This window comes from Mesocricetus auratus, unplaced genomic scaffold (assembly GCF_017639785.1).
Source record: "Mesocricetus auratus isolate SY011 unplaced genomic scaffold, BCM_Maur_2.0 Super-Scaffold_100676, whole genome shotgun sequence".
Classification (NCBI taxonomy): Eukaryota; Metazoa; Chordata; class Mammalia; order Rodentia; family Cricetidae; genus Mesocricetus; species Mesocricetus auratus.
The window spans coordinates 103,708,783-103,735,553 of NW_024429266.1; the positions used below are offsets into that span (position 1 = coordinate 103,708,783).

Here is a 26,771-nt window from a genome sequence, read left to right on the forward strand (position 1 = left end):
TCCACCCTGACCACACCCCCAACCCCTCACTGGGGATTCTAGGCGGGGCTCCACCCTGACCACACCCCCAACCCCTCACTGGGGATTCTAGGTGGGGCTCCACCCTGACCACACCCCCAACCCCTCACTGGGGCAGTCTAGGAAGGGCTCCACCCTGAGCCATACCTGAGACTTTATCATTATATAAGTATTTACTTCCCTATCTCTAGATCGTGTCTCTCTGTCCCCTTGTGACTTTCCAGTTTCAGGTTTTTTAAAAAATAATTTATTTATATGAATTTGCCAGGCGGTGGTGGCACACACCTTTAATCCCAGCACTCCAGAGGCAGAGACAGGTAGATTTCTGTGAGTTCGAGCCAGCCTGATCTACAGAACTAGTTCCAGGGCAGGCTTCAAAGGTACGCAGAGAAAACCCAAAATAATAATAATAATAATTTATTTATATGAATTGGTTTTTTCCCTTCATATATGTCTGTGTGGTCATGTCGGATCCTCTGGAACTGGATGGAGTTACAGGCAGTTATGAGCTCCATGTGGTCCTGGTCCTCTGGAAGAGCAGCCAGTGCTCTTAACCTCTGAGCCGCTTATCCAGCCCCAGGTTTGTTTTCTTTTTTAATTTGCAAATGCTTCCACTTGATTGATCACTCATGACCTAATTCCTTCCTGTGATGTCCCAAGGATTCGTCCATATCTTTGCGAGCTGCTCTGTTCTTTTTTTTCTTTAAAGATTTACTTATTATGTATTCAGTGTTCTGCCTGCATATCAGAAGAGGACAGCAGATCTCATTACAGATGGTTGTGAGCCACCATATGGTTGCTGGGAATTAAACTCAGGACCTCTGGAAGAGCAGCCAGTGCTCTTAACCTCTGAGCCGTCTCTCCAGCCCCCTGTTCTTCCTTCTATGGACACTTGGGAGCGCTAGTGAGTCGTACTTCGTCTTAGCCTCGCCCCTGATCTCTGATTGGTCAGATCCCGCCCACTGACGTTTCTCCTTCTGCCCTCGGAATTGCACGTGAACACGAGTCCTTCCGGCTCCGGACGCCTGAGGGCGCTCGCGACTCTGCCGAGTGGGCTCGGCTCTAAGCCCCGTCCCTGTTTCTGATTGGCTAGGCTGTCCGCGTCAACGCCAAGGCCCCGCCCAGACCCCGCCCCCGCGCCGGCGCCCCTCCCTCCGCCCTGTGGTGCCGGCGGCGCTTGTTGTTCAGCGGCGGCGGCCGAGCTCGGGTGCATCCTCGGGCCCGCCGCCGCCGCCGGAGCGCTTGGCCATGGAGCTGGAGGTGCCGGACGAGGCGGAGAGCGCCGAAGCGGGGGCCGTGACGGCGGAGGCGGCCTGGTCTTCCGAGAGCGGGGCGGAGGCAGGTGAGTCCGGCACCCCCGTGGGCGCGATGGGCTCGCCCGGCCCCCCCGCCGCGGCGCAGTGGTCTCGCCCGCCCGCCCGCTCTGCGCGGCGCTGCGGCCCGCAGGCTGTGCCATTCGCACGCGCGGCGCGGGGGTGCGCGCGCCCTCCCACCCCGTGTGCGGGGGGAGTCGGCGCTCAGGCCGGGGAGGCTGTACTGCCCCGCCCGGGAGTACCGGGCTCTCAGCGCTCTGCCCCTTTCAGGGTCCTCGGGCAGCACGGTCGATTCGCAGGCGGGCGTGGGTGCGGCTCTTTTTCTTGGCGGCCTGTGGAGGGTGCGAGTCCCGTTTAGATGCATGCGGTAGCGAGCCTGGGGGTCCTCGGGTTGGGAGGTAAAGGGGACCGACCCGTTTGGGGGAGCCCTCTTGCTGCAGGTGATGGAGACAGACCAAGCGCACCCACGTCTTCGGGTGTGTGCAGAGTGTTTTCTCCACAGTGCGTGGGACGCTGGGGCACCCTATTCTAGAGAGGGGACCCCACCTGCGGGCCCAGCCAGGCTAGGAAGGGCGAGAATGTCCTCCGTGCGACCCCTTACTGGGCCCACCATGCTGGGCTGTCAATGTTGCAAGTGTCACCTTCTGGTGCCTCCCTGCTACACACCACCAGTCACCCGTTTGTGGGCCTCAGTTTCCCTCTCTCAAAAACGGGTGGGGAGCAAAGGAATGATGTTGAGACGATTTCTCCATTCCGGCTGTGTGAGCCAATGTCCTGTCAACCCCCAAGCTCCCCGACTCTGCTCCCTGGGCCCTGTCTGCCACCCAGCTTCCTGAGTCCCCTTTCTGTCACGAGCAGCCTCTCCGGGTGTGCACTCGGCAGGCGGGGCCGTATGCACAGCTGAGAGAACCGAGCGCTCTCTTCCCCATCGAGGTCATGGGAACTTGCAGGGTTCACGGAGCCCGAGGCTCCTCCAGCCGTATCCCAGGGCTGACCGCTGCAGTTAGGGCCCTGTGGCCCCACGCCATCCAAGGGTCTTCTCAGCTGCCCTTATTGGACACCAGCGGTGGGGGAGGAGCCAGAAAGCCAGGCTCTCCACACCTTCCTCTGTGCCATCTGGAACCTGGTGGCAGGGAACCTGCCCCCCCCCTTCCCCGCCGGCACCTGGTGTCCCTTGCCAGGAGCTGCGCGGGGACCGCAGGGTCCCTTCCTCTCCCTTCCTCTCCGTCCACCTTGAGGTCGGTGCGGTACCCTCAGGACAGACATTCCTCCCCACGGAGCCTTGGTCATCCTGCCCGGGGACTGATGAGCTGGCTGGAGCTTCGACCAGTCTGTCACTGAACTCTGAACACACCTGACTCCAGACCCTCGGGCTGTCCTCCTGGAAGCCCTTCTCCCCGCCTGGAGTTCTGTTCAGTTAATCATCCACACAGAATCCCGTGGCAGCTGTGTGTGGGTCCCTCCCTCCGGTTCAGCTGTAAGGCGGGGAGCACTGCACCCTGACCTCCCTAAAGGAGTCGGTGTTGCTGGTTGTGTTAGCATTTATTGATCACCAACTGCATACCTGCCTGCACAAGTACCACAGCCCTGTGCTGTGACCGTTCTGGTGGCTTCTGTCTATGAAGTGCGTGAACACGTGGGCGTCCCAGTGTTCTTCCTGGAAAGGCTGGGTGCCCCGGTGCCTGCCTCCCCTGTTGCCTGGCCAGCCAGCCTGCTATCTGCTCTAGTAATTTCCGTCAATCTGGTGGGATGTTGCTATCTCTGTGCTGTTTAGAACCCAGTTATATTAAGGACTCCTTGCTGCAGAGGTCTGGCCCCAAACTGGCCTGCCTCACCTCTCCCTGTGGCTGCCGGGGCCCTGTGTGGTTTGTGGGCACGTGGAATGGCTGGGGAAGGCTGAGTACTTAGGACACCTAGGCTGGTGACCTGCCTGGGCTGTGGCGTGAGCCTGTTCCTAAACTTCATCCTTCCCAACCTGCCACTGCCTCATCCCCCTCTAAACAGGCGGTGGATTATGTCAGCATTGCTTCTAAAATCACCCGAGTCTGCCCGAGGCTCTCCCACGCTCCGCCTCCACCCGGTCCAGCTTCGTGGGTCCAGAAGAAGCCCCACAGAAACTGGCTCAATGCCCTCCCCCTGCCCACAGCCCTGCCCAGACCGCCTCCCCGCCCCGCCCCTCACTCAGTGCTCCCCCTGCCCCTTGGCAGCACAGCACCAGGACAGGGTGGCGGCATTCAACAGGTCACTGCGGCTGCCAGGTGTGGCGGGAAGGGGCCGACCTTGACGTCAGGATGGGGATTGATGACCTTGGAGACAAAAGGTTCAGTCAGCTCTGGCCCTAGGTGTCCTGTGAGGTCCTGCAGTTGGATGGCTGCTGCCTCCATCCGCCTGATGGAGAGAGACTCTGGGGCCCTTCCTTGATTAGGCTGCTGGGATCAGCATGCTGATGTCACAGGGCCAGGATGAGGCCAGGGGCCCGGACTGGACTAGTTGCGGCCCCCATGCTAGCTTTTGTCGATAAAGTTTTGTCAGCATGTGAGCATGCTCATCTCCCCACAGGCTGCCTCCCTCCCTGTGCAGTTGCAGGGCCCAGCAGCCGCAGTTGGGGCTGCTGGCTGCACAGATCCCAGGGCTTCCTGGGAAGAGTCTGCTGAGACTCTGGAAGCAGGTAGAGATCCCGGGAAGAGTCTGCTGAGACTCTGGAAGCAGGTAGAGATCCCGGGAAGAGTCTGCTGAGACTCTGGAAGCAGGTAGAGAGGGGCAGGCAGTCCATCAAGGCAGGACCTGAAGGAGAAGCAGCTGCCCAGGAAGGCACTGGTGAGCAGAGCCGCCGGTTCCTCTGCAGCGCCGCATAAACCAGGTGTGGAGGAGCTCACCTGTCATCCCAGCACTAGGGAGGCGGAGGCCGGAGGGTCAGGAATGAAGGCCAGCCTGGGCTACGTGCTCGCAGCAGTGAGTCCTCTCCTCCTACCTTGTTGGTCGTCAGGCTTGGCAGCAAGCTCCCTCACCACGAGCCACCTTGCTGGCCCAGTACTGACCTGTCTTGAGGAGCGCACTTTGTGCCAGGTTGACTGGGGCTGCAGTGGTGACCAGGGTCCTCGCTGGGCCTCCAATGGCTGGGACTGGCCTGGAACTCTTGCATATAGGAGGACACAGGGCCCCAGAGGATTTGGGACCAGCTGGCCCAGAGCTCCGAGCTGCCTGAGCTGCAGGTCTGGGGTCCGGGATTTGGCAACCTGGGCTCCATTGTGGCCACACCAGCGTTGGTCATGGCAGCTGCGTCCTTTGAGAGCAGTGTGGTGGGTGCACAGGAGTACAAAGACGGTCGAGGGCTCGGGTGGGCTTGCGTGGACCAGCAGTCAGTTGCTGGGTTCCTGCTCTTGTGGTGTTGGGGCAAGCGGCACCCCTGTACCTGGTGGCTGTGTGTCCATCCGTGTCGGTGCAGGGGAGTGGGATGCAGGGCGCATGCAATCCCCAGCCTGCAGCGGCAGGGCACAGCGTGGAGGCGAGGCTCGGCATGCGGGCTGAGCAAGCTTTGGATCTGGCCACTAGCCTGGTCCTGAGGGTGCTGGGGTCCCGGGGGTTCAGCACATGGTTGTTAACCCAGCTCAGAGAGCCGGGCCTGCGGTGAGGAGGGCTCGTGGGCTGGGTGCGTGCAGGGGCCCAGCCGTGGCCACCCAGCCTAACCCCATGAGCTGGTTTTGTGTTTTGTCTGGAGGGTTTGCCACAGTGGTCCAGTCACCCTCACTGGCCATTTTCCTGGCTCACCTCAGATACGCCTGCCTCTGGGTCCTGCGCCAGTCACAACTGTGGCCTCGTTTTCTGGAAACTGCATCTTTTCCGCTTCCAGTTGTGTGACACTTTGTTGGTCTGCAGGAGCTCTTTGTATATTGTGGACCCTTCTCTTTCTTCTGTGACGCCAGGGTGCATTACATTGCTCTTTTGGCAGCTACTGACTACCAGCAAGTTTTAATTTTCTGTTATCAAGTCTGTCTGTTCCCAGTTTGACATCATGAATAGAAATTTTCTATTCTGATGTTTTAACCCAGTTTCTTACTCTTCTCAGTTCCCTCCTTGTGTTTTGTTTTTGTTTTTGTTTGACGTAGCCCAGGCTAGCCTCAAACTCACTATTTAGCAGAGAATGATTTCTTTTTACATTTATTATGTATACAGTGTTCTATATGTCTGCACAACAGAAGAGGGCGCCAGATCTCATTACAGATGGCTGTAAGCCACCATGTGGTTGCTGGGAATTGAACTCAGGACTCTGGAAGAGCAGCCAGTGCTCTTAACCTCTGAGCCATCTCTCCAGCCCCCCAGAGAGTGATCATCTTAAACTTGCAGTTCTGGGGTGACAGACCACCTCACCTTGTTTACCTGATGCTGAGGACGGAGCACAGAGCCAGATGCATGCTGGGAGAGCGCCCTGCCCACTGAGCTCCCGCCCCATTTTTTTGGGAGGGAGTGGGGGGTGTCTTGAAGCCCAGGCTGGAGACAGCAGGAACGATGACCAGGACTCCTGCCTGTGGGGGACACAACCAGCTGGCCACATGTCCTGGTGGGGACAGGCATGCGGCCTGCAGGCCTGGAGGGCCTGGGCCACACTCCCTCCCCTCAGACAGCTCAGCAGCTGTTCTGGGGGCCATGGGGGACCCTCAGAGCAGGGGTATGGTAACCCCGGGTGGACACTGGGACCCCACAGCCCTGGTCCCACCACACAAGACAAACTGTAGGTCAACTCTGGCGGTAGACAGGAAGCAGGAGCCGCCCAGGGAGAGAGAGGAAAGCAGCCCGGAGTCTGCCCTCCACACTGGGCATCAGAGCGTTGCTCCTGTTCACAGCTGAGTAATGCTCCTTCTGGGGATAAATAAGCCACGCTGGTGCCCCACGTGGGCCGATGTCCATCACTCCCCCGCCATGGCTGTTGTTGGAGCCCACAGGGAGCGTGTGCACAAGGGTCTGGGTGGACCAAGCTTTTCACTTCCCATTGCTGGCTGCTGGAGGTGGATTTGCTGAGTCACTGAGAAACTGTGTCCAACTGAGGACGGTCAGGCTGACCCACGGCCGCCACGGCCTCCTTCCTCCCTGCTGCTGCAGGTGGCTTCCCGTGACCAGCTCCACCTACAGTCACGGATTTTAATTTTAATATTATCCATGTACTTACCGTATGTGCTGCCCCATGGGTGCTGAGGTCAGAGGTCAGCTCGCAGGTATCTCTTTTCTCTCTCTACCATGTGGTCTGGGTATGGAACTCAGACTCTGCAGCTTGGCCCCTTCCCCCCCTGAGCTGTCTCCCTGGTCTCTTGGCTCTCCTGTCGCTGTGTATCTTCTCTGTGTTTTACACAGAGTCCTCATCAGGTAACCCAGGGTGGCCTCAAACTCCCTGTCCTCGCCCACTGGTGAGTCCAGCTCCAGCTCAGTGAGAAACCCTCTCTAAAACCAAGGTGAAGTGCATAGAGGACATCCCGTGTCAGCCCCTGGGGCCATCCCGTCTCAGCCTCTCGAGAGCAGAGTGACAGGCGGGGCTGCCACACCCTCTGTGGAGTGGGGGGCCTGGATGTTGTACATGCTGGGTGAGCTGTACCCTAAATGGCCTGTGAGTCAGCGTCATCTTTGGGTGGAGTTGGTCCCCTCTGCAGAGGGTTTTTATTTAATCCTCAAATGGTCCAGCACCTGCGAGTGTCCTGAGATAACCCGTAGGCTCAGCCGGGAGGGGGCTGTGAGCACGGCCTCGGTTCACTCTGAGGGTATTGAGAGGCAGCTGGGCAGGAAGGCCGTCCCTGAGAGCTGAGCAACAGCAGTGGTGTCAGCTGAGCCAAGGCGCCTGGACGAGCCGCTGGCTGGGGCAGTGACGGGGACCGCACATGACGAGCTGAGCAGCAGGCACCCGGGACAGGGCGCGTTCAGCATGTGTTCTTCCTAAGCCAGAAGCAGAGCGCCCTGGTGTGAAGGCTCGGGCCCCCGGAGGTTATGATTACCCGGATAATCACTCTGGGGACTGGCAGCAGCAGACCCTTGTCCTGTGCCTCTACCCATCCCGCGACACAGGTGCCGTCTGGCTTCCAGGCCTCAACGCTCAGCTCCCCATTGCCACCGTGAGGCCATTACCGCAGGGTCCCCAGCCTCCGCCAGCCCTCAGGTGCGATCTGAGGGAGACGGGGCGCTTGCCCAGCACTGCCCCAGCCCAGCATTGGGGGACAGAGGTAGAGGCATCTCTGTGGGTTCAAGGCCAGCTTGGTCTACACAGTGAGACGTCTTAACTTCCTCTTCTTGCCACACACCACAGTAGATACCATCTTGCTCTGTAGCCCAGGCTAGCCTGAGACGTGTCACCCCCTGCCTCAGTCTCCTGGGTGGGCGTGGGGCACAGTGCCTGGCGTCAGTGGTGTCTTCAGTGTGGGATAGATTAGCGGGAAAGCCACTGCACCAGGACCCAGGTGGTGGCTCCTGCAGGGTTTGGTGAATTTTCTTTCTTTGGGACCCTGGACCCTTCCTGCTCCACAGCAGCTCCCAGGGCCCAGTCTCTCAGTGTGTGGGTGACAGGACATACCAGGACTGTGGTGACTTGCTCACCAGGGAAAGATGGTCGCCCACAGGAGACACTACAGCTTTTCTTGTATGAGAGAAAGTCTCATGTGGCCCAGGCTGGCCTAAGGTCACCATGTAACCAAGGATGACCCTTCTGATCCTGAACAGTAGCCAAGTAGATGAGTTCTGGGCCTCCTGCCTCTACCTCCCTGTGCAGAGATGACAGATTTGGCCCACCACCTCAGCAGCCACCGTTGCCATGGTGACACCCAACTCACCACTGTCCCCCTGCCTCAGCCTCTGGAGTCTTGGAAAGGTGGATGTCAGTTCTGATCACTTCCTTGCCTGAGATACTCTTTCTCCTTCTCCGTCTGCCTCACCATCTCTCCTTTTATTTTCTGTGTCTGCTGTTGTGGGTTCGCGGCCAGGGCCTTGTGGGTGCCCTGCAGTGTCTCTGAGCGGCATGGCCCCGTCCCTCCCTCGTAGACCTTCTCTGGGTCAGGTGGCTCTTCCTGTAGGATAAGATTACTCTGAAGTCTGTAAAGTCCCCTAAAATGGCTGTCGCAGAGACCGTTAAACCGCGCTGGCGCACTGAGTGTCCACGGTTTTCCCAGCTGCACGTGGTCAGACTCCTGATTCGGCTGTGGCCTCGGCCTTCTGGCCTGCCTGTTTCTCAGGAAGCTGAGCTGTCTCTCCTCAGAGAACCACTGGCCTGTGCCTCATACACTGAGGGACAGCGTGCCGAGAGCAAGGTGTGCCGCTGCTGAGGGAAGTTGGCGGGCGGTTCTCTGCGAAAGGTTTGGCTGCAAAGTCTGGACACAGTGTCCTGACCCTGGCGACTTGGAGGTCAGGGCTGCAGCTCTGTGGCAGCTGGGCTCTGCAGGTCCCATGAGGCTAGGCGGCCGCGGAGTGCTCACAGCCACGGCACTCGCTTCTGGGCTTCAACTTGGGGCTTTTGAGCCCCAATTGGTAAACTGTAGGCATCACTTTCTTATGGTGTAGCCTGCATGGTGTTGAGTGTTCCCTGGCTGTGCAGCCCGCAAATCTACCTTTTCCTCAACACGGGTCTCTCAAAGGAAGCTTTACTGCCCTAAGGCAGCCCGTGGCCCACAAACACTTCTCTCCCTGTGGTCTCCTCTCCTGGGCGTGTCCTGTCGGTGTCCACTCTGTGGCTGGCTTGTCTGAGTCTCTCTGAGCACGAGACCTCAGGGTTGTTCCTGTTCTTGGCTGTGTAGTACTCCATTGTGTGGATGAACAGGGCAGGAATCCCGCGGGGCCGCGGTCCTCCTCCAGGTCGCGGCACAGCCCCGCGTCTGAGTGTGGCCGGCTGCTGTTCTGGCGGCCTGCACGACGGAGCCCTGCATGACTTGTGCCGGCAGCCCTGTCGCTGTGCCTGGGGTTGCTGCTCTTTTGTGGGTCTCGTGGTCGTGGTTAGTTGGAGCAGCTCCTGTGCGTGAGTGGTGCCAGCACCTCGTGCCAGCTTTCAGGCGTCTCTTTCTCTGACATGCTCTTCCCAGGGCCACAGCAGGTCACGTGTAGTGTGGCGTGGCGCTGTCAGCCACCAGGCCCTTAGCAGCTGCGCGTGAGGACTGTCTGAGGGTCTTTCTCAGTCACAGGCAAGCTTTGTCGGAATCTGGCTGAGGGGCACAGCCGTGCCGAGGGCAGCAGGATGGGGCAGGGAAGCGGGGAGGCGTCTGGACAGGAAGCGCGTGGCGGGACCCAACCTGTGGGCTGACTCCTCCCCCAGCCATGCTTCCCCCTGACCTGTCCAGTCCCCGCTCTGAGCAGCGAAGGCTGGGTCAGGGGTCAGGGATCTCCCTGGCTGCAGTTTCTGTTTCTGTGCGTTTCAGCCCCTTCCTTCCTTCCTTCCTTCCTTCCTGTACTCTGGGTCTCTCTGTTTGTCCTGTGTTGGTGTCATTGGGATCTGCAGCTGGGATGGCCCCAGTTTCCGTGTTCCCTGCCTCAGCGTCACAGCACACAGTGTGTGGGGGCAGAGAACTGGGGTGCATCCCACAGTCAATCTGCAGACGCTGCCGAGCGGAAGCAGACGGGGTCCTCAGAACTGGTGAGGCCGAGGATGGCTGGCCAGGAGACACCTGGTGAGGAGTCTGTAGGTGATGGGCACAGCCTCGTCTTCAGAAATGGAGGGTGTGGCCGGGGTGACACCCTCAGGGGTGGGTCACAGCTCCCAACCTGCCCAGGGAGATTTGTAGACTTACCAGGGGTAACACAGCATTGGGGGAGCAGACGGTGGCCTGAAGGTCAAGGGGTCATTGCATGACCCCACATAGGAGGAGTCACGCACCTGCCTGGGGGCTGCGGGCACACGTGGGCTGACCGGGACTCACGCACCACACCCGCAGCCAGCTGCTGCCCCTGCCTCCCTCCCCCCTGACTATTTTTAAACATAATTTCCTGGAAAACGGGGCTGTTCGCTCAGAAGATAATTAGCTGGGAGGAGAAGGCAGGGCCTTGGAGTGACGGACGCTGTCCCCCTCCCAACCGTGTCCCCAGGGTCTGTCTTGGCTCCCACGTTCCAGGCAGGAGGGGAGACAGGTAAGACCTCAAGTGAGATCAGAGCACCCATGGGTCACACTGGGGTCTCAGCGTGGCTGTGGGAGGGGCTGGGATTTGGGACTTCGGAATGTCATCTATAACCCTGGGAGCTGCTGAGTTCTCGCTTGCAACCCCAGGGGCCTCCTACAAGTTCCAGAACATTCTATTCTGCCTTGGTTCACCCAGCCCCCCCCCCACCTCTCCTCCTTCCTCCTCTCTGGGCCCCCTGCCGAATCCACACATTGCTCCACTATCAAGGCAAATGCCAGATCAGCTTGTAGAACCTTCCACTGGCTTCCAGGTGACCGGCTGATGGCTACCCATTCTCAACCGCATGGGGCTGCCCGTGGTCCCCAGTCCCAGTCAGGGTCGGGGTCAGGGTGTTTTCCCTGAACCCAGCTGTGCCAAGTATCTGGTGCTTGCATCCCTTGCCTCGCAGCCTCCTTGTCTCCCAGGACCCTGCAGTGACACTGGGTTCTAGGAGGCAGAATCACCACCAATCCAAACCCACCCCTCACCCCCCCAACCCCCACCCCCGCCTTCTTCACCCAGCGACTGTGGTCTGTGGCCCCAGCAGCTCCATGCTGTGAACACTGTCTGTGCCCCAGACTCGAGACCACAGAGTGTCCCTCTGTAGAGACACCAAGGCAAGCATGGGCCAGCCTCCAGCGCCTCCTGTGAGTCCCGTGGCCTCCACCCACTCTAGGACCCCACAGCCTCCAAGTCCCTGGTGCCTTCTTTACCAGCTCTGCAGTCCACACAACCCTGGCTGTGAAACACACATAGCACAGTCACCTCGTCCCCATCTCTCAGGGACCCCAGGGAGTCTGGGGTAGAGAGAAAGAGACACACACACAGACACACACACACCAGACACACACATACATACACAATGACACACACACACAGACACACATATACATACACAATGACACACAGACACACACATACACACACTAGACACACATACATACACAATGACACACAGACACACATACACACCAGACACCCCTCATGGACCAGGGCAGGCTTGGTGGTAAAGGCTTACTGTGCAAGCTGGGGGAGCAAGTTTGAATCCCTAGCACATAGGTAAAAGCTGGGTGCCTTGGGGAAATGGAGACAGGGGGGCTGACGAGCCCCTGAGAGACCACGCAGTGTAATGGTGAGTGCCAGGTTCAGTGAGAGACCCCATCTCAAAAGCCAAGAGGCCAGCCTGGTCTACAGAGTGAGTTCCAGGACAGCCAGAGCTACACAGAGAAACCCTGTCTCAAACAAACAAAGCAAACCAGCCGGGCGGTGGTGGCACAGCCTTTAATCCCAGCACTCGGGAGGCAGAGGCAGGCGGATCTCTGTGAGTTCGAGGCCAGCCTGGTCTACAAAGTGAGTTCCAGGACAGCCTCCAAAGCCACAGAGAAACCCTGTCTCGAACAAAAAAAAAAAAAAAAAAAAAAAGCAAACCAAGGTGGAGAGCAATTGAGGGAGGCACCCTGGGCCTCTGTCCTCCATGTGTGCCGCAAGCTGAAACACGGAAGACACATGCTAAACGTGCCCTCCCTCTGCAGGTATGACCCAGAAGAAAGCAGTCCTTGCAGAGGTGAGTCCCAACCCGCCTCTCCGAGGAGGCAGGGCCTGAGCATCCGATGCGTGTCCTCCAACTGTGCACAGCACTTCTGTGGACAGGGAGAGCAGTAGTGTGTGTGTGTGAGTATGTGTGTGAGAGTGTGTGTGAGTGTGTGTGTATGTGTGTGAGAGTGTGTGAGTGTGTATGTGTGTGTGAGTGTGCGTGTGTGAGAGTATGTGTGAGTGTGTGAGTGAGTGTGTATGTGTGAGTGTGAGTGTGTGTGTGTGTGTGTGTGTGTGTGTTCCCATTATCCATACTGTAAGAGGCTGGGGCCCTGATGGGATCCCACCTGCTTCTGGGCCTGAGAGTCCTGAGTCCATGGTGAGGAATTGAGGACCTTGTCCCCATGACTGTAGATGGTTTTCCCTCAAGTCTTCAGATGGGAGGGACACCCAGAGACGCAGAACTTTGGGAGTGGGTGGGGGGGGGGGGGCAGCCATCTGGTTGCTTGGGAGCAGTGCACCCCCTAGTGGCAGGTGCCTAGAACTGCAGACTTGGCCTCTGTCCCCACAGCTCCAGACACCTGCCTCCCAAGCCCCCTTCTTCTGCACTCGCAGGGCCTTTGGCAGCATTCCTAACCTGCTTTTGCTCCCCAGGCCCCTTTGGTGACAGGGCAGCCTGGCCCTGGCCATGGGAAGAAGCTGGGCCATCGAGGCGTGGATGCATCTGGAGAGACCACATATAAGAAGGTAGCTGGGGGGAAGGGGACTGCTGCCATACACACAGTTGAGTGACATAGTCAGCACACAGTGTGCAGCCATCAGAGATACAAAACTGTCCCTGCTGGCCCATCCTGGAACATTGTGTGACTCCCAAAGAAAACCCGCCCATCCCCGTGAGAAGCAGCTGCCCCTCTGAGCCCGTACCCACAAATCCACTTCCTGTACTGGCGGACCCTTGTAGCGTGGTGGGGCCCTGCAGTGCGGGGGCTGTAGGTTGGATGGTGCTTGGGTCTTGCTGTAGCACACTGGGGAGGGGGGTGCTGCACAGACCTCGAGGGTCCTGACGCCGTCGGCCCTCTCCGCAGACCACCTCGTCCACATTGAAGGGCGCCATCCAGCTGGGGATCGGGTACACAGTGGGCAACCTCAGCTCTAAGCCGGAGCGGGACGTGCTCATGCAGGACTTCTATGTGGTAGAGAGTATCTTCTTCCCCAGGTATGCCCTGGCCCGCCACGCTGCCCTCCGGTGGCCGGGCAGGAGGTCTCCTCGAGAGCCAGCTGCGCTCCTTGGCATCTGCACTCTAGCAGTGGGAAGGAGGCACACGTGGCGGCTGCCCTGCTTGCACTCATTGGCCAGGGGTGGTCACATGACCATAGCTGCAAGGGAGGCTGGCCTGCCCTGCCTTGTTCTGACTGCAGGAGGAGCTGGGGGTGACATGGCTGTCATCTGGGTGTGCCTTTCAGTGTTTTGGTCCCAAAACCACTCAAGCCAGGCCTGGTGGGCATCTGTCACCTTAGTGTGGGGCAGGCAGGGACTTCATAGCCAAATCGGTGACCTCTGGGTTCTGCATCTCAGGGGGTTGGCCTTTGACCTCCATCTGAGCACATGGAGGGAGGGAAGAAGGGTCTGTCCAGTAACCACGCCCTCTCTAAGCAGGGGCCCCAAGTCGGTCATTGGGTTGTGTGTGGGATGAATGGGCAGAGGCTCCACAAAAAGCCACCACCCTCACAACCGTCCCCGCATCCTCCTCTGCAGTGAAGGGAGCAACCTCACCCCTGCCCACCACTTCCAGGATTTCCGCTTCAAGACCTACGCACCTGTTGCCTTCCGTTACTTCCGGGAGCTCTTCGGCATCCGGCCAGACGATTACTTGGTAAGCCTATCAGTTAGCGTCACCAAGGCTGCTGCCGGACAACAGCTGCTGCGTGCAGCTCCTCTGGGTGTCCCGCAGCCCTTTTAGAAAATACCTCCTAAAAAAAAAAAAAAAAGAAAAGGAAAGAAAGAAAATACCTCCTCACAGCCTCACCCTCTCCTGAGCTCCAGCACCACCCATGGGCCTCCTCATGGCGGTCTGTCTGTCCCCATGGCGGTCTGTCTGTCCCCATGGCGGTCTGTCTGTCCCCATGGCGGTCTGTCTGTCCTCATGGCGGTCTGTCTGTCCCCATGGCGGTCTGTCTGCCCCATGGCGGTCTGTCTGCCCCATGTGCCTTTTGTGGTCCCTGTTTGCCGGCTCCTGTTGAGCTGGTCTCCTGGAGCGGGTGGGTTCATCTGGAGCCGCCGGGGCTTCAGGCCGGGCAGCCCAGCCCTGGTTGAGGGACCTTGCAGGACGTGAACTTGGGAAGATGTGTACATTGGACAGGGGCACAGGGCGGCTCTGGATTCTCGTGTGTCCCGCACCACGACACTCTGGGGCAGCTGTGTGGGGAGGGGAATGCTGCCAGGTGTGGGCGTCCCTGCCTTCCCAGGACACTGGGGGCTCATGGCAGTGGGTGGAGGAAGGACAGACGGATGGCCCGGCTGTGTAATGGCCAGGGGGGACTACGTACGAAGTCACACGGGACACCAAGCCCCCAGCTGCTCACGCCTCCCGCCCCGCCCTCCAGTACTCGCTGTGCAATGAGCCGCTCATCGAGCTGTCCAACCCTGGTGCCAGCGGCTCTGTCTTCTACGTCACCAGCGACGACGAGTTTATCATCAAGACCGTCATGCACAAGGAGGCCGAATTCCTGCAGAAGCTGCTACCCGGCTACTACATGGTGCGTGCGTGTGGGCATGGGTGGTGCGGGACCTTCCAGAACCGTCTCTGCAGGCTCCAAGCAGGGAGACGGATGTGGGTGTCTCCCCGCTCCCAGTCTGCTATGCATACTTCAGGCCCACAGCAGTGTCTCCCACTCTCTGTCCCTCTCTGTCTCTGTCTGTCCCTCTCTGTCTCTGTCTGTCCCTTTCTGTCTCTCTGTCTCTCTCTGTCTCTCTCTCTGTCTCTGTCTGTCCCTTTCTGTCTCTCTGTCTTTCTCTGTCTCTGTCTGTCTCCCTCTGTCCGCCCCCTCTGTCTCTCTGTCCCTGTCTCTGTCTGTCTGTCTGTCTGTCTCTCTCTCTCTCTGGGGACACTCAGTCAGGGGAACAAATGAGAAGGCCCCTCATAAAAGGCGCTACCAGGGTCAGGGGCTGGCTCCCCCTTTTCCCCTCACCCCAGACTCCCCAGACTCTCAGCCCAGGTCAGGCACCTCATTAGTGACTTCACAGGCCTGATTGTAACCACCCTGAGTAGCCCACCAGCAGAGACTTTGACTCAGTTTCTCCTCTGGGGCATCTTTCTTACGAATGATACTCAGAGTGGGACCCCACGCGTTCTGATCTTGATCCAGCCACTGTGTTGTCCCTAAGATGGGACAGGGTGGGAGCTCTGACCTTAAGAGCCTTGGGAGACTGTGCAGGATCAGGGGCCGCGGGCAGCTCGGGGAAAAGGCCCCTGACCTCCACGTGCGTGCTAGTGCACGGATCCAATGCAGACGGTCACCCTGCCATGGAGACTGAGACAGGATGACTGTAGGGTGGGATCTGTCTCAAAAAGTACCCACACCTCTAATCCCACCTCTCAGGAACAGGAGGCAGAGGCAGGCAGACCTCTTAGCTAAAAGCCAGCCTGGACTACAAGTGAGTGCAGGCTAGCCAGGACCACAGTGAGAATCAAGAAATCAGCAAAAAAGAGGTGATGGGGATGAGAGAGGTGGCCCCGGTGTCAAGGGCACCAGCTTCTCTTGCAGGAGGGCAGGGTCTCAGTTCTTAGCATCCACGTGGCAGCTCATAGCCACGGGTGGCCTTTGTGGACCCCAGGCACACACAACATGCATGCACACTCATGTACATAAAAATTCAAACTGGGCCGGGTGTTGGTGGCACACACCTTTAATCCCAGCACTCGGGAGGCAGAGGCAGGTGGATCTCTGTGAGTTCGAGGCCAGCCTAGTCTACAGAGCGAGTTCCAGGACAGCCGCCAAAACAATACAGAGAAACCCTGTCTCGGAAAAAAAATTTCAAACTGGAGGAGAGCCGGATGGTGGTGGTGCACGCCTTTAATCCCAACACTCAGCCAGCAAAGTGTGTCTGTGGGTTCCAGGACAGGCGGGACTACACATAGAAACCCTGTCTCAAAGCTCGATGAGAGGCCTGGGAGTGAGGTCAGGGTGGGGCCCGCCTAGAACCCCCAGTGGGGGAGGGCCTATGGACATGGTCAGGGTGGGTGGCCCCACCTAGAGCCCCCCACCTGGGAGCATGGCAAGTGGGCAGTTGGGAGATCGTGGCGCATGACCCCTGCTCCTCAGATACCCGGGGCTGAGGCTGAGGCCCAGCCATCTGACGGCCCCTCGCTCCCTTGCCCTGTAGAACCTCAACCAGAACCCACGCACGCTGCTGCCCAAGTTCTACGGGCTGTACTGTGTGCAGTCTGGCGGTAAGAACATCCGCGTGGTGGTCATGAACAACGTGCTGCCCCGGGTCGTCAAGATGCATCTCAAGTTCGACCTCAAGGGCTCCACGTACAAGCGCAGGGCGAGCAAGAAGGAGAAGGAAAAGAGCCTGCCCACCTACAAGGACCTGGATTTCATGCAGGACATGCCCGAGGGGCTGCTGCTGGACGCCGACACCTTCGGCGCCCTGGTCAAGACACTGCAGCGCGACTGCCTGGTAAGCGTGCGTCCTCACGCTGGAGCTGCGTTTGCTTTGGTGACTCTGGTCCAGCACCGGGGGCTGAGGCAGGCAGGAGGATCGCCCAGGCTAGTGAGTTAGTGAAAGCCTGTGGAGGCTAAACAGACCCTCTTAAAAATGAAGACAGGGCTGAGGGTTTATCAGTGGTTAGCGCTTAGGTAGCATAGGGCTGGCCTCTGTCCCCAGCTTCACACACTAAGAAACGGGCACTTAGCAGGGAACAGGGCACAGTGGGTAGGGCCCCTGCGCAACATGCTTGGCCCTGGGTTCCATTCCAGTGGCACAGAAATCAAGTGTGGTGGCACAGGCTTTACTCAGGAGGGTCAGACTCAGCTACATAGTGAGTTTGAGGTCCAGCCTGGGCTACATGAAACCTTTTCTGAAAAATAAGGCAAAATAATTGTGGGGTTTTTTTCTTTTTTCTTTTTGGTTTTTCAAGACAGGGGTTCTCTGTGGCTTTGGAGGCTGTCCTGGAACTTGCTTGGTAGTCCAGGCTGGTCTCGAACTCACAGAGATCCGCCTGCCTCTGCCTCCCGAGTGCTGGGATTAAAGGCGTGCGCCACCAACGCCCGGCTAATTGTGTTTTTTTGAGACAGGGTTCCTCTGTATAACTCTGACTGTCCTGGAACTCGCTCTGTAGACCAGGCTGGCCTCGAACTCACAGAGATCCACCTGCCTCTGCCTCCTGAGTGCTGGGATTAAAGGCTGCACCTTTTGTTTGTTTACATCTTTGTTTTTTGAGGCAGGGTCTCACTATGTAGCCCAGGCTGCCCTGAAATTTGCTATGTAGACAAGGCTGGACTCAAACTCACAGAAATCCACCTGCCTCCATCTCACGTGGGATTAAAGGTGTGCTCACAAGGCCTACCTAGGTGCAGTCCCTGAACCCCTGTGTCTTGTGGAGACTGTGAAGGCCACATTCGTCATCAGCACTGTCCTGTTGAAGTCACCGTCCATAGCTCTAAGGCTTCCAGCCGTGGGAGACCCCAGGAGGACTGAGTGCCCCCCGATCTGAGCCCTAGATCTGCGAGTAGTGACAGATCTGGTCCTTCCAGAACCCCAGACCTTCAGGTCTGTCCAGAAGGCGCTTAGATACCCGTGTCCAGTGTGCAGCGGGTCCCCATTAGGTTTGGGTCGGCAGCTGGGTCACCTGTCCCCTGACCTGTCCCTGGCGCCAGGTTCTAGAAAGCTTCAAGATCATGGACTACAGCCTCCTGCTGGGCGTGCACAACATCGACCAACAGGAGCGAGAGCGCCAGGCCGAAGGTGCCCGCAGCACGGCGGATGAGAAGCGACCCGTGGCTCAGAAGGCCCTGTACTCCACAGCCATGGAGTCCATCCAGGGTGGTGCTGCCCGCGGGGAAGCCATCGAGACGGATGACACGTACGTGGGGTGACGGGGGTCCTCGGCTGTGCCCCCCCACCCCCACCCCCACCCCCCGGCTCATGGCTGTTCTCCTGTGCTCCTAGCCTGCAAGCTCCTTCCCAGCTACGGCCCGGCCCCAGGGGAGTGGAGCTGGGTCAGTCAGGGCTGCCTAGTGAGACCCGTCTAATAACAGACGGGCAGTGGCTTTGTCGTGGCCCTGTGGGGACAACCTGACCCTCCCTTCTTCATCTACTACCCCACGGCCCTGAAAGACAGGCGTACCACCCCTCAGAGCTCCAACTATGGGTACAGAGTCTCTAGTGTTGGGAGGGCGACCTCAGTCACAGCCTTGGGGTGAGGCCAGTGACTCCTGAGGACTGTTGGCCTCAGCTCTGTCCCCGTGGAGGGAGAAGAGAGCAGAGGCCCTGTGAGGCCGTCCTGCTCAAACCACCTTGGCTTTTGTAGGGTCTGTGCGGGGCCCCTCGGGAACCAGGTGAGCCCGTGTGAGCCCGTGCGCCGTGTGGAGTGAGCGAGCTGCGGGGCACCACTACCTGGGCTGGGCCTTGTGCAGCTGCTGTGGGGTGGTTAGCAGCTTAGGACGCGCGGCAGCCGTGCCCTGGGTGCAGTGCACATGCGTGCATGGAGATTGTTGTGTCTGCTTAGCCTTCAGCCACCTACTCCCCCCGGGCAGAGGTCCCAGACTTGTGGACCCGGCCTTCCTGTGTTCAGCTGATACGAGTCTCTCTCCACAGGATGGGTGGGATCCCGGCTGTAAATGGGCGCGGGGAGCGGCTGTTGCTGCACATCGGAATCATTGACATTCTGCAGTCCTACAGGTACACAGACCACGCCCAAAACATTAGCCACACTCACCTCTCCCTACCCGACCACGTCCACTCAGGCTGCTTGGTCACGCCCACACGCCCACCCTCCCTTGACCTCATCCCATGCAACCCTGGTGTCTACCCAGAACCTTCAGGCCATCCTGGTGACCTCGCCCGTCCTGGCCACGCCCCTCCCCGCCCTGCCTCATGCCCGTGCTGGATCAGTGGGCTGACCTTCTGGGTGCTTCTGTCTGCCCCCAGGTTCATCAAGAAGCTAGAACATACCTGGAAGGCCCTCGTCCACGATGGGGTGAGGTCATTTGCATTCACTCATTTGTTCATTCATTCATTCACTGCGTGTACCTGCCCACCACCGAGCAGCTCAGACTGCCCAGGCCAAGAGGGGCAGGGGACATACAGGTGTCCCACAGCTGGGACAGCTGGGCTTTGGGCTGGTTTCCAAGGGAGTGATGGAAGGGTTTCTTTATGTGACAAACTGCTGGGGCCTCGCTCCCCCAGCCCCTGCCTCTGACCCCTACGTGTATTCAAGAGCCTGTGGATTCCAGGCTCCAGGAGAGGAGGCCCGCTAAGGGCCGTCAGAGGGTGCAGGTGGGAGCCCCCAGGGGTTAGAGGTCAGCTCGGGCTGCATAGTGACCCTGTGTCTGCAAATAAAATGCTGGTGGGCATATGCTCTGGTGACCCGTCCCTACCCCTCTGTGCCTTCCTAGGACACTGTCTCAGTCCACCGGCCCAGCTTCTATGCGGAGCGCTTCTTCAAGTTCATGAGTAGCACGGTCTTCCGGAAGAGCTCCTGTGAGCGGCCGCTGTGGGAGGGGACGCAGGGCCAGAGAGTCCCCACCTGGGTTTGGGGGCAGCCTGGCAGTCCCACCTGACAGCAAGGTGTCTGGGGGCGGGCCCACCGTGAGGGGAGACGTCCCCTCCAGGCAGCATGGGATCTGAGGCTACCACAGCACCCACCGAGCCCCTGCCTCCTCCCCCTGCAGCCCTGAAGTCCTCTCCGTCCAAGAAAGGGCGTGGCGCCCTGTTGGCTGTCAAACCCCTGGGGCCCACAGCCGCTTTCTCAGCGAGCCAGATCCCCAGTGAGAGAGAAGACGCACAGTATGACCTTCGAGGGGCCCGCAGCTACCCCACGCTGGAAGATGAAGGTGACCTGCCTGCCTGGGGTCTGGGCACCCAGGAAACCAGACCTTGAAGGGACCTGGACACGTGGGCCGGGGATGACATTGTGCGAAGACCCTGGGGCGCCCTGGGGCAGCGTGAGGTGGTGGGGAGGGCAGCAGGGCTCCTGTGGACAGGTGGCTGATGGGAGAATCTGGGAGGCGGGTGAGAAGGCCAGCTCCTGAGGTCGCTAAGGCTCGCTGCTCCCTGCAGGCCGGCCCGACCTCCTGCCCTGCACCCCGCCGTCCTTTGAAGAAGCCACCACAGCCTCCATTGCCACCACCCTGTCCTCCACCTCCCTCTCCATCCCAGAGCGCTCCCCTTCCGAGACGTCAGAGCAGCCCCGGTACAGGTGGGTGGGGCGGGAGCAGGCGCGGGAGCAGGCGGGCACAGCCCTGTGTCAGCACAGCCCTGACAGCCGGCACACACCCCTCTGTGCCTCCCCACAGGCGGCGCACGCAGTCTTCAGGCCAGGATGGCCGGTGAGCCCCCTCTTTCCCCGTGTCCCCATCCACCTTCAAGGGCAGCAGCGTTTGGCATTGAGCTCCAGGCTTCACCCCACAGACACAGCAGGCCTGGCCGGCTTCCAGAACCTTCCGACCCTCCTGCATCTCAGGTCCAGACACCCAGCAGGACCCAGCTCCCCAGCGTGGAGGCCGCTGGCCACCTCTTGTGCTGTGAATAACCCATCCCCCATGCACAGCAGGACCCAGGCTGTGCCTGCTCCCTCAGAGCCCCAGGCTAGGACCCCGGGACCAGGAATTACAGGCAGCTCTGGGGCCAGGGAGGAAACTGAGGCTGGGCCATGCCCTGCAGGTCCCGGGAGGAGCCCCACGCGGAGGACCTGCAGAAGATCACAGTACAGGTGGAGCCAGTGTGTGACGTGGGGATCGTGGTCCCCAAGGAGCAGGGTGCAGGGTGAGTGCCTTCCCTGTTCAGGGAAGGTGACTTTACCTGGGTTTTCACCAGGCCAGGCTGTACCTAGGGACATGTGTGGCTTATCACCGTTGCCACGGAAGATGGCCCGCTCAGGCCTGGCTGCTCATCAGACAGAGGGGTCACCAGGCTGTTTGTGACGGAAGTGTATGCACACCTTGTCACCCAGCAGGGGGGCTGAGGCAGGGTGGTGTCTTGGTTAGGGCTTCTGTCACTGTGATGGCCACCATGGATAGAAGCTGCCTGAGAGGACAGGGCTCACCTCAGCTCACACTGCTACCTGGGAACCTCGGCCTGCTTTCCTACATCCCTTTCCCACAGAAATAAATCAAGAAAATGCCCCCAAGAACAGCTTTAGACACAGGAGGATCTCAGAGTTCCAGGCCTGCCTGCTCTACAGAGCAGGTTCCAGGACAGCTGGGCTGGGTAGAAAGACTGTCTTAAAATAAATATATAAGTCAATAAAAGAAAGAAAATACCCCACAGACTTGCAGACAAGGCATTTTCCTCATTCATGGTCCCTCTTCAAGGACGACTCTACTTGTGTCTTGTTGACAAAACTGGGCAGCTCAGATGGCTACAGGCTAGACCCAAAACCAAAGTAGTAGTGTTCCCCGAGATGGAGAGGGAGCTGGTAGACCCAGTTAGTGTTGGGAGAGCGGGCTGTGCAAGGAACCATCTAGGACCCCATCACTGTCCTGTGTCCCCAGAGTGGAGGTCCCCCTGTCGGGGGCGTCGGCTGCAGCCACTGTGGAAGTAGACTCTGCCAGCCAGGCCTCAGAGCCGGCCAGCCAGGCCTCGGATGAGGAGGACGCCCCTTCCACAGACATCTATTTTGTAAGTTCCCCTAAGCCTCCCAGCCCCCAAGGCGCCTGTGGACGGTCACACCTGCTTCTGTCTCGTGTCATTGCCCTGGGTGGCAGGGGCGCTGCGCCTTCCTGGCTGTGGGGAGACCTGAGCAGAGACGAGGCCCTGTGTCTTAGGCAAGCTGGGGACCCATGGGAATTCCTCATCCTTCTGGGGGTAGGTTCTGTTCGTGATGGTGGGGCCTGGGGCCCCAGTGAGTGACAGGCCCCATGCTGTCTGCTCTGTGGGGGGGGCTTGGCTCCTCGTGGACAAGGCTGAGTCATTCCACCCTAGGGAGAAATATTACCGGCGCTGCGGGCCCAGTACGGGTCTCCCCTATAAAGAGGTCAGGGCCACAGCAGCCCTTGGGGTCAGCTGGGCCTAATCCAGTGTCACCTCTTGTCCCCACACCTACCTGAGGCCCTCACTGCATCCCAGCTAACTTATCCACTGAGGCCCGCACCCCACCTGCGGTCACCCCATCCGTGCTGGGCTGAGGGTGCCCGTCTGCTGGTTTTGGCCCAGCAGCGCCCAGAGCTGCTCCCTGGATGAGGCTCTGGCCTACTGGGGCCCTCAGCCCCGCCCCGCGCCCCGCATACACATCCAGCTTCGGTCGCTTGCGCCCACCCTGCTCGGCCACCCGCCTGTCCCTGCCTGGTTCCCGCCTCATCCTCTGCCCTCTCCTCTCTTCCTTCCTCCCGCCCGGCCCGCGGTGTGGCCAGTTCGCACACGGGAGATACTGGCTTTTCTCTCCCCGTCGTCACCAACTGCGGGCCGCGACACCGAGCCTCACAGGCACTGTAAGTGACCTCAGACCGTCACACGCGGAGATGGGCTCCCGGAACACAGCACCCCACACCCCATCTCTCCTCAAATGACTGTGGAAAATCACAGCCTAGTGGAGGTCAGCTGAGCCCCAACCTGACTGGACGCACCGGGGCCAGACGCGGCCACAGCAGCTGTCCCTGTGTCTGTAGTGGGGTCCGAAAGACCCCGCCCACCTGTCTCACCAGGCTAGATGCTTCTAGCCATCTTGGTCCTGCCGCTCCCTCTGTAGCATACAGGAGAAACCGAGGCTCAGGCCATAAGGCATCCACGGCCTCATATTCCCCTGCCACAACTAGGTCAGCTCCTGGCACGTGACTGGGCTACAGCATGGACCTTGTAGCTAGCCCGCTGTCCCCATTATCAACAATGAGTGCCAGGCCCAGATTGGCTGAGTGACATGCCCAGAGATGCACAGCATTGGCAGAGTACAAACAGAGCTCAGCCGTGACACACCTGTCACCCCAGGGTAGAGAGGTGGAGACAGGAAGTTTGAGGATTTGGTTGATCCAGGGACTGCTAGAGGGTGCACAGCAGGGAGGTCTGGTGGACGCCCGCCCGCAGCCTTTATCCACCAGCCTTGCTGCCTGAGGCCCTCCTGTGCTGGGACACCACTCCCGGGGACAGGGCCACATGGCTGTGGCCCCTTGCTTCTAGTCTGTGTCACTGGTCCCACCCAGGACTTCTGCTTTCCCCTTGGAAGGCAGCCCAGCAACAGGAGGGGTGGCAGCCCAGGCTGGCTGCGGCTCTGGTCCCGCGGAGCCCCGAGGCTCGCTCAGCTTCAGTGGAGTTGGTGCCGTGGCCATGTCCTGTCCCTGAACCCACAGTGCTCGGCCGAGCCTGTGCGGTACCCAGCGACCAGGGGTCTGACCAGAGCGGGCGACAGATGGGGTACACACGGAGAGGAGGAGACCCCGTCCCCCATCCCGCCTGCTCCCCGGCTTCACTAACGGCTTCTGCTGCCACCGCTGCTTCCCCAGGGCCAAGGGTTGGGGGACAGGTGCCCCTCTTCGAGGGAACCGGGGTTGCAGCTGCTCCCCAGGGTTGGGGTCCCCCTCTTTTACTCTCTGTCTCTTCCTTCTGCCTGTCTGCTCCTCGCCCCCTGCTCTTCTGCACCCCTCCCGCACGCGCTGCGCAGCCCACCGACGAGAGGAGCTGGGTGTACTCCCCGCTTCACTATAGCACGCGGCCCGCCTCCGACGGCGAGAGCGACACCGTAAGTCCCCAGGCAGGGTGGGAGGACAGGCCGGAGTTCCTCCCCCTCCCCTGGCGGCCCCGCCCCTTTCTCCAGCCCCTCCTCCCCTTGACTCCTCAATTCTGGCTCTTCTTGCTTCGACTCCTACCCCCCTGCTCTAGGCACAGGCTTCTCCAGGTGTGCCAGCCAGATGGCTCAGGGAAACCATGCCACCCACATTTGCAGCCCAGAGGCTGCACCTGGAGGCTTCGCGGGCGGCTGGGGTTGCATCGGGGCACTGCCCTCCCTCACCTGCCCCTCTGTTCTTTGCAGTAACTTCTATGCAGTCCCCAATCTGGAGCCCAGTGTCCTGCCACCCCAGTAACCTCCTGGAGGCGATGCCCCTCACTGGGGCCCAGAGCTCAGTAACATCACCCCAAAGGCCCTGGCCCGACCTCATCCTCTCCCTCCCCATCGACGGATGCCACCGGCCAGGCCTGTCCCCAGGATCGCTTGGGCCACCATCTGCCGCTACCCATGCCTGTTGGGCCGGCAGCATTCGGAGTGCCCGATCCTGTATTTATTTTGGGTCCTTTTTTGCACGGAGAGGGAGCACAGGAGTGATTTTTTAGGACAAAGACAAAGACACAGAAAACCCAGGATGAGGCTGCCGCCACTGGCCCTGACGGATCAGGGTCTACATGTCCTCCTACTTTGGGGACCTGCCCAGCAGCCCACTCTCTGCAGGCCTCTCTCATGGCGGCCTGCAGAGGGGACATGCCCTGGAGCCTCCACGTGCCATCCAGATCTGTGCTCCTGAGTTGGATGAGGCCCCTGTCGCTGCCTCAGCAGAGCCCCTCCGTCACCTCAGGTTTGGGACCCAAGCAGACTGCCAGGAATAGCCGTGCCCTGTGTACTTTCTGCATCTTCTTACCACCACCAGAAGGATGTCCCCAAGCACGTGTGTCCTGCGGTTACAATCACACCTGGCGCAGACGGAGCAGCCATCCAGTCTGCCTCCCATGCCTGGGAAGCCCTGAGTTGGAGCCGTGGTTTCTCGCCACGTCCAGGGAACTCCCCTTCAGAGCAGACCCTGCTGGAGAAGAGTGAGGCCAGGCTCCAGGCTGCAGAGTGACAGCTGGGCCCTCAAACACCCTAGCTGAAGATGAACCGCCAGAGCCAACCGCACTGGGACTCTGGGGAGAGGGAGCTGTCCCTTCCGCTGGGCAGACTCCTCCCCACCCGTGTGGGACTCCTGGGAAGGAGTGTGTTGGGTACAGTCCCATCGTGTCCCTGTCTACCCTCGGTGTTCTCGACAAGTGCAGCCTGAAAGCCAGGCTGCACTCCCGGTACACAGCCTTCGGGTCAGCCCCATGGGCCCCTGGGTTGCATCTTCAGGGACTTACAGGGGCCACAGCAGGCTGCAGAGGCAGTGAGGGCCATGATGAAGCCCTTCCTGCAGGCTCCCGTTAACATCATGGGACCAGGGGCATGACTGGGAGCAGACCCTAGCTGGTGTGTTGACAGATGCCTGCCCCAGACCTCACCACAGGCCCTGTTTGTGTTAAGTCTCAGAGCCCCCTGCAGAGGTCTGCCTTGTCTGTTTGGGGGCTGGCAAGTGACCCCGTGTGCTGAGCTGCTGACCGAGTTGATTCAGGGGCTGCAGAGTCAGTGTTCAGTCTTGCATAGACCCCTCCAGGAAGGCACTGTGTCGTGTGTCATCCCAACACTTTAAAGCAGGAGGACTCGGGCAAGTTCCAGGTTAGGCTGAGCTACAGAGTGAATCTCTGTAAAGGAAAAAATCGCAGAGCTAGCGCTACTGTTGGGTGGGTAAAGCTCACCCAGCAGCCTGAGCGCCGGCTTCCATCCTAGCACTCACAAGCCAGATGGGGTGAAACATCTGTCATTCCAGCGGTTGGAAGGTGGAGACAGGAGGAGGTCAAGGTCATACTTGTCTAGATATCCAGTCGGAAGCCAGCCTGGGCTACAAGAGACCCTCTCAAAAAAGAATCTGTAAATATTTGTGATTCCCCATCCTGTACCCCCACCCTGTTCTCTCCAACGGCCGCTATCGCCCCACCGTGGACGGTGTGAACTGTACTGTAAGGGTCAGAGGCACCTCCAAGCCTGAGGTGTCCCCGGTCCGCTCTGTCCTGCCCTGGCCATCCCAGCGAGTCCCCTGTTCAGCCCCACAGCAACCTCAGTGCAATATGCCCTCCCCGTGGGGTCCCTTGGCATGGTACTGTCTCCGCAGTCCTCCGTCCCCACCTCCTCTCCGGTGGTTAAAATCGCATCGCACACCTTCACCCCAGTTCTGTTTTTATTGCTGAATCCATTCGGAAAAGTTCAAAACCTCGTGTGTCTTACTCATCAGGGCGAGGGAGTCCCGGGTCCTCAGCCCCTGCGGTCTGGTGTGTGACAATCCAAGCATGGTGTCCCTCTGCACCAGCCAGCCAGGGGGCCCTGTCCCTGCAGTGCTCTGTACGCAGCCCAGGTTCCCACAACAGCCCTTATTTTTCAGTTAAAATCTCTAATAAATCGGGTATTAAACAGCTCGCTTCTGATGCCTTCAGCGTGAGCCGCAGTCTGGGGTTGGGTGTGATGCACTCGGTGCCTGTGGGTGGACAGCACGAGGCTCGACTCCCCGCTCCAAACCCTCCCGGGGCTGTTGGGCTCCCAAGCAATGCGTCCCAACTGGAAACAGGGCGAGCATCCAGACGACTTCCCTTCCTCAAGCCTCAGTTTCCCTATCGATTATCTACAGCTCGGGCACGTAGTGACCGAGAATAAGCCCCAGACCGGTATCTGGAAGTCCGCGAACAATCTCGTCCTGCAGAGCTGGGTTTTATTGGCGCGAGCCCGCCACGTTCCCGAGTCGGCTTCGAACCCAAAGGCCTCCGTGGGGCCCCCGAGCTTCGGGATTTCAGTTTTGAGACTA

At 59.6% G+C, this 26,771-nt stretch overlaps 1 protein-coding gene across 4 annotated transcripts; it reads left to right on the plus strand.

The window, feature by feature from the left end:
* Nucleotides 1-1,169: 1,169 nt before the first annotated feature.
* Nucleotides 1,170-26,385, plus strand: Pip5k1c (phosphatidylinositol-4-phosphate 5-kinase type 1 gamma). Of its 4 annotated transcripts, none has more exons than XM_040739081.1 (19): nucleotides 1,170-1,360; nucleotides 11,978-12,009; nucleotides 12,633-12,725; nucleotides 13,064-13,194; nucleotides 13,735-13,852; nucleotides 14,583-14,735; nucleotides 16,363-16,662; nucleotides 17,862-18,067; nucleotides 18,802-18,885; nucleotides 19,135-19,183; nucleotides 19,602-19,686; nucleotides 19,878-20,039; nucleotides 20,266-20,398; nucleotides 20,502-20,534; nucleotides 20,869-20,970; nucleotides 21,699-21,825; nucleotides 22,557-22,634; nucleotides 23,798-23,875; nucleotides 24,167-26,385. In XM_040739081.1, exons 1-19 carry the CDS (start codon nucleotides 1,267-1,269, stop codon nucleotides 24,167-24,169), a joined length of 2,061 nt encoding a protein of 686 aa, XP_040595015.1. In that variant the 5' UTR covers nucleotides 1,170-1,266; the 3' UTR covers nucleotides 24,170-26,385. The 4 variants fall into 4 exon arrangements, with proteins under 4 accessions (XP_040595015.1, XP_040595014.1, XP_040595016.1 ...); XM_040739080.1 differs by having other exon boundaries at nucleotides 1,171-1,360; nucleotides 20,266-20,404; XM_040739082.1 differs by lacking the exon at nucleotides 22,557-22,634 and having other exon boundaries at nucleotides 1,172-1,360; nucleotides 20,266-20,404.
* Nucleotides 26,386-26,771: the final 386 nt, after the last annotated feature.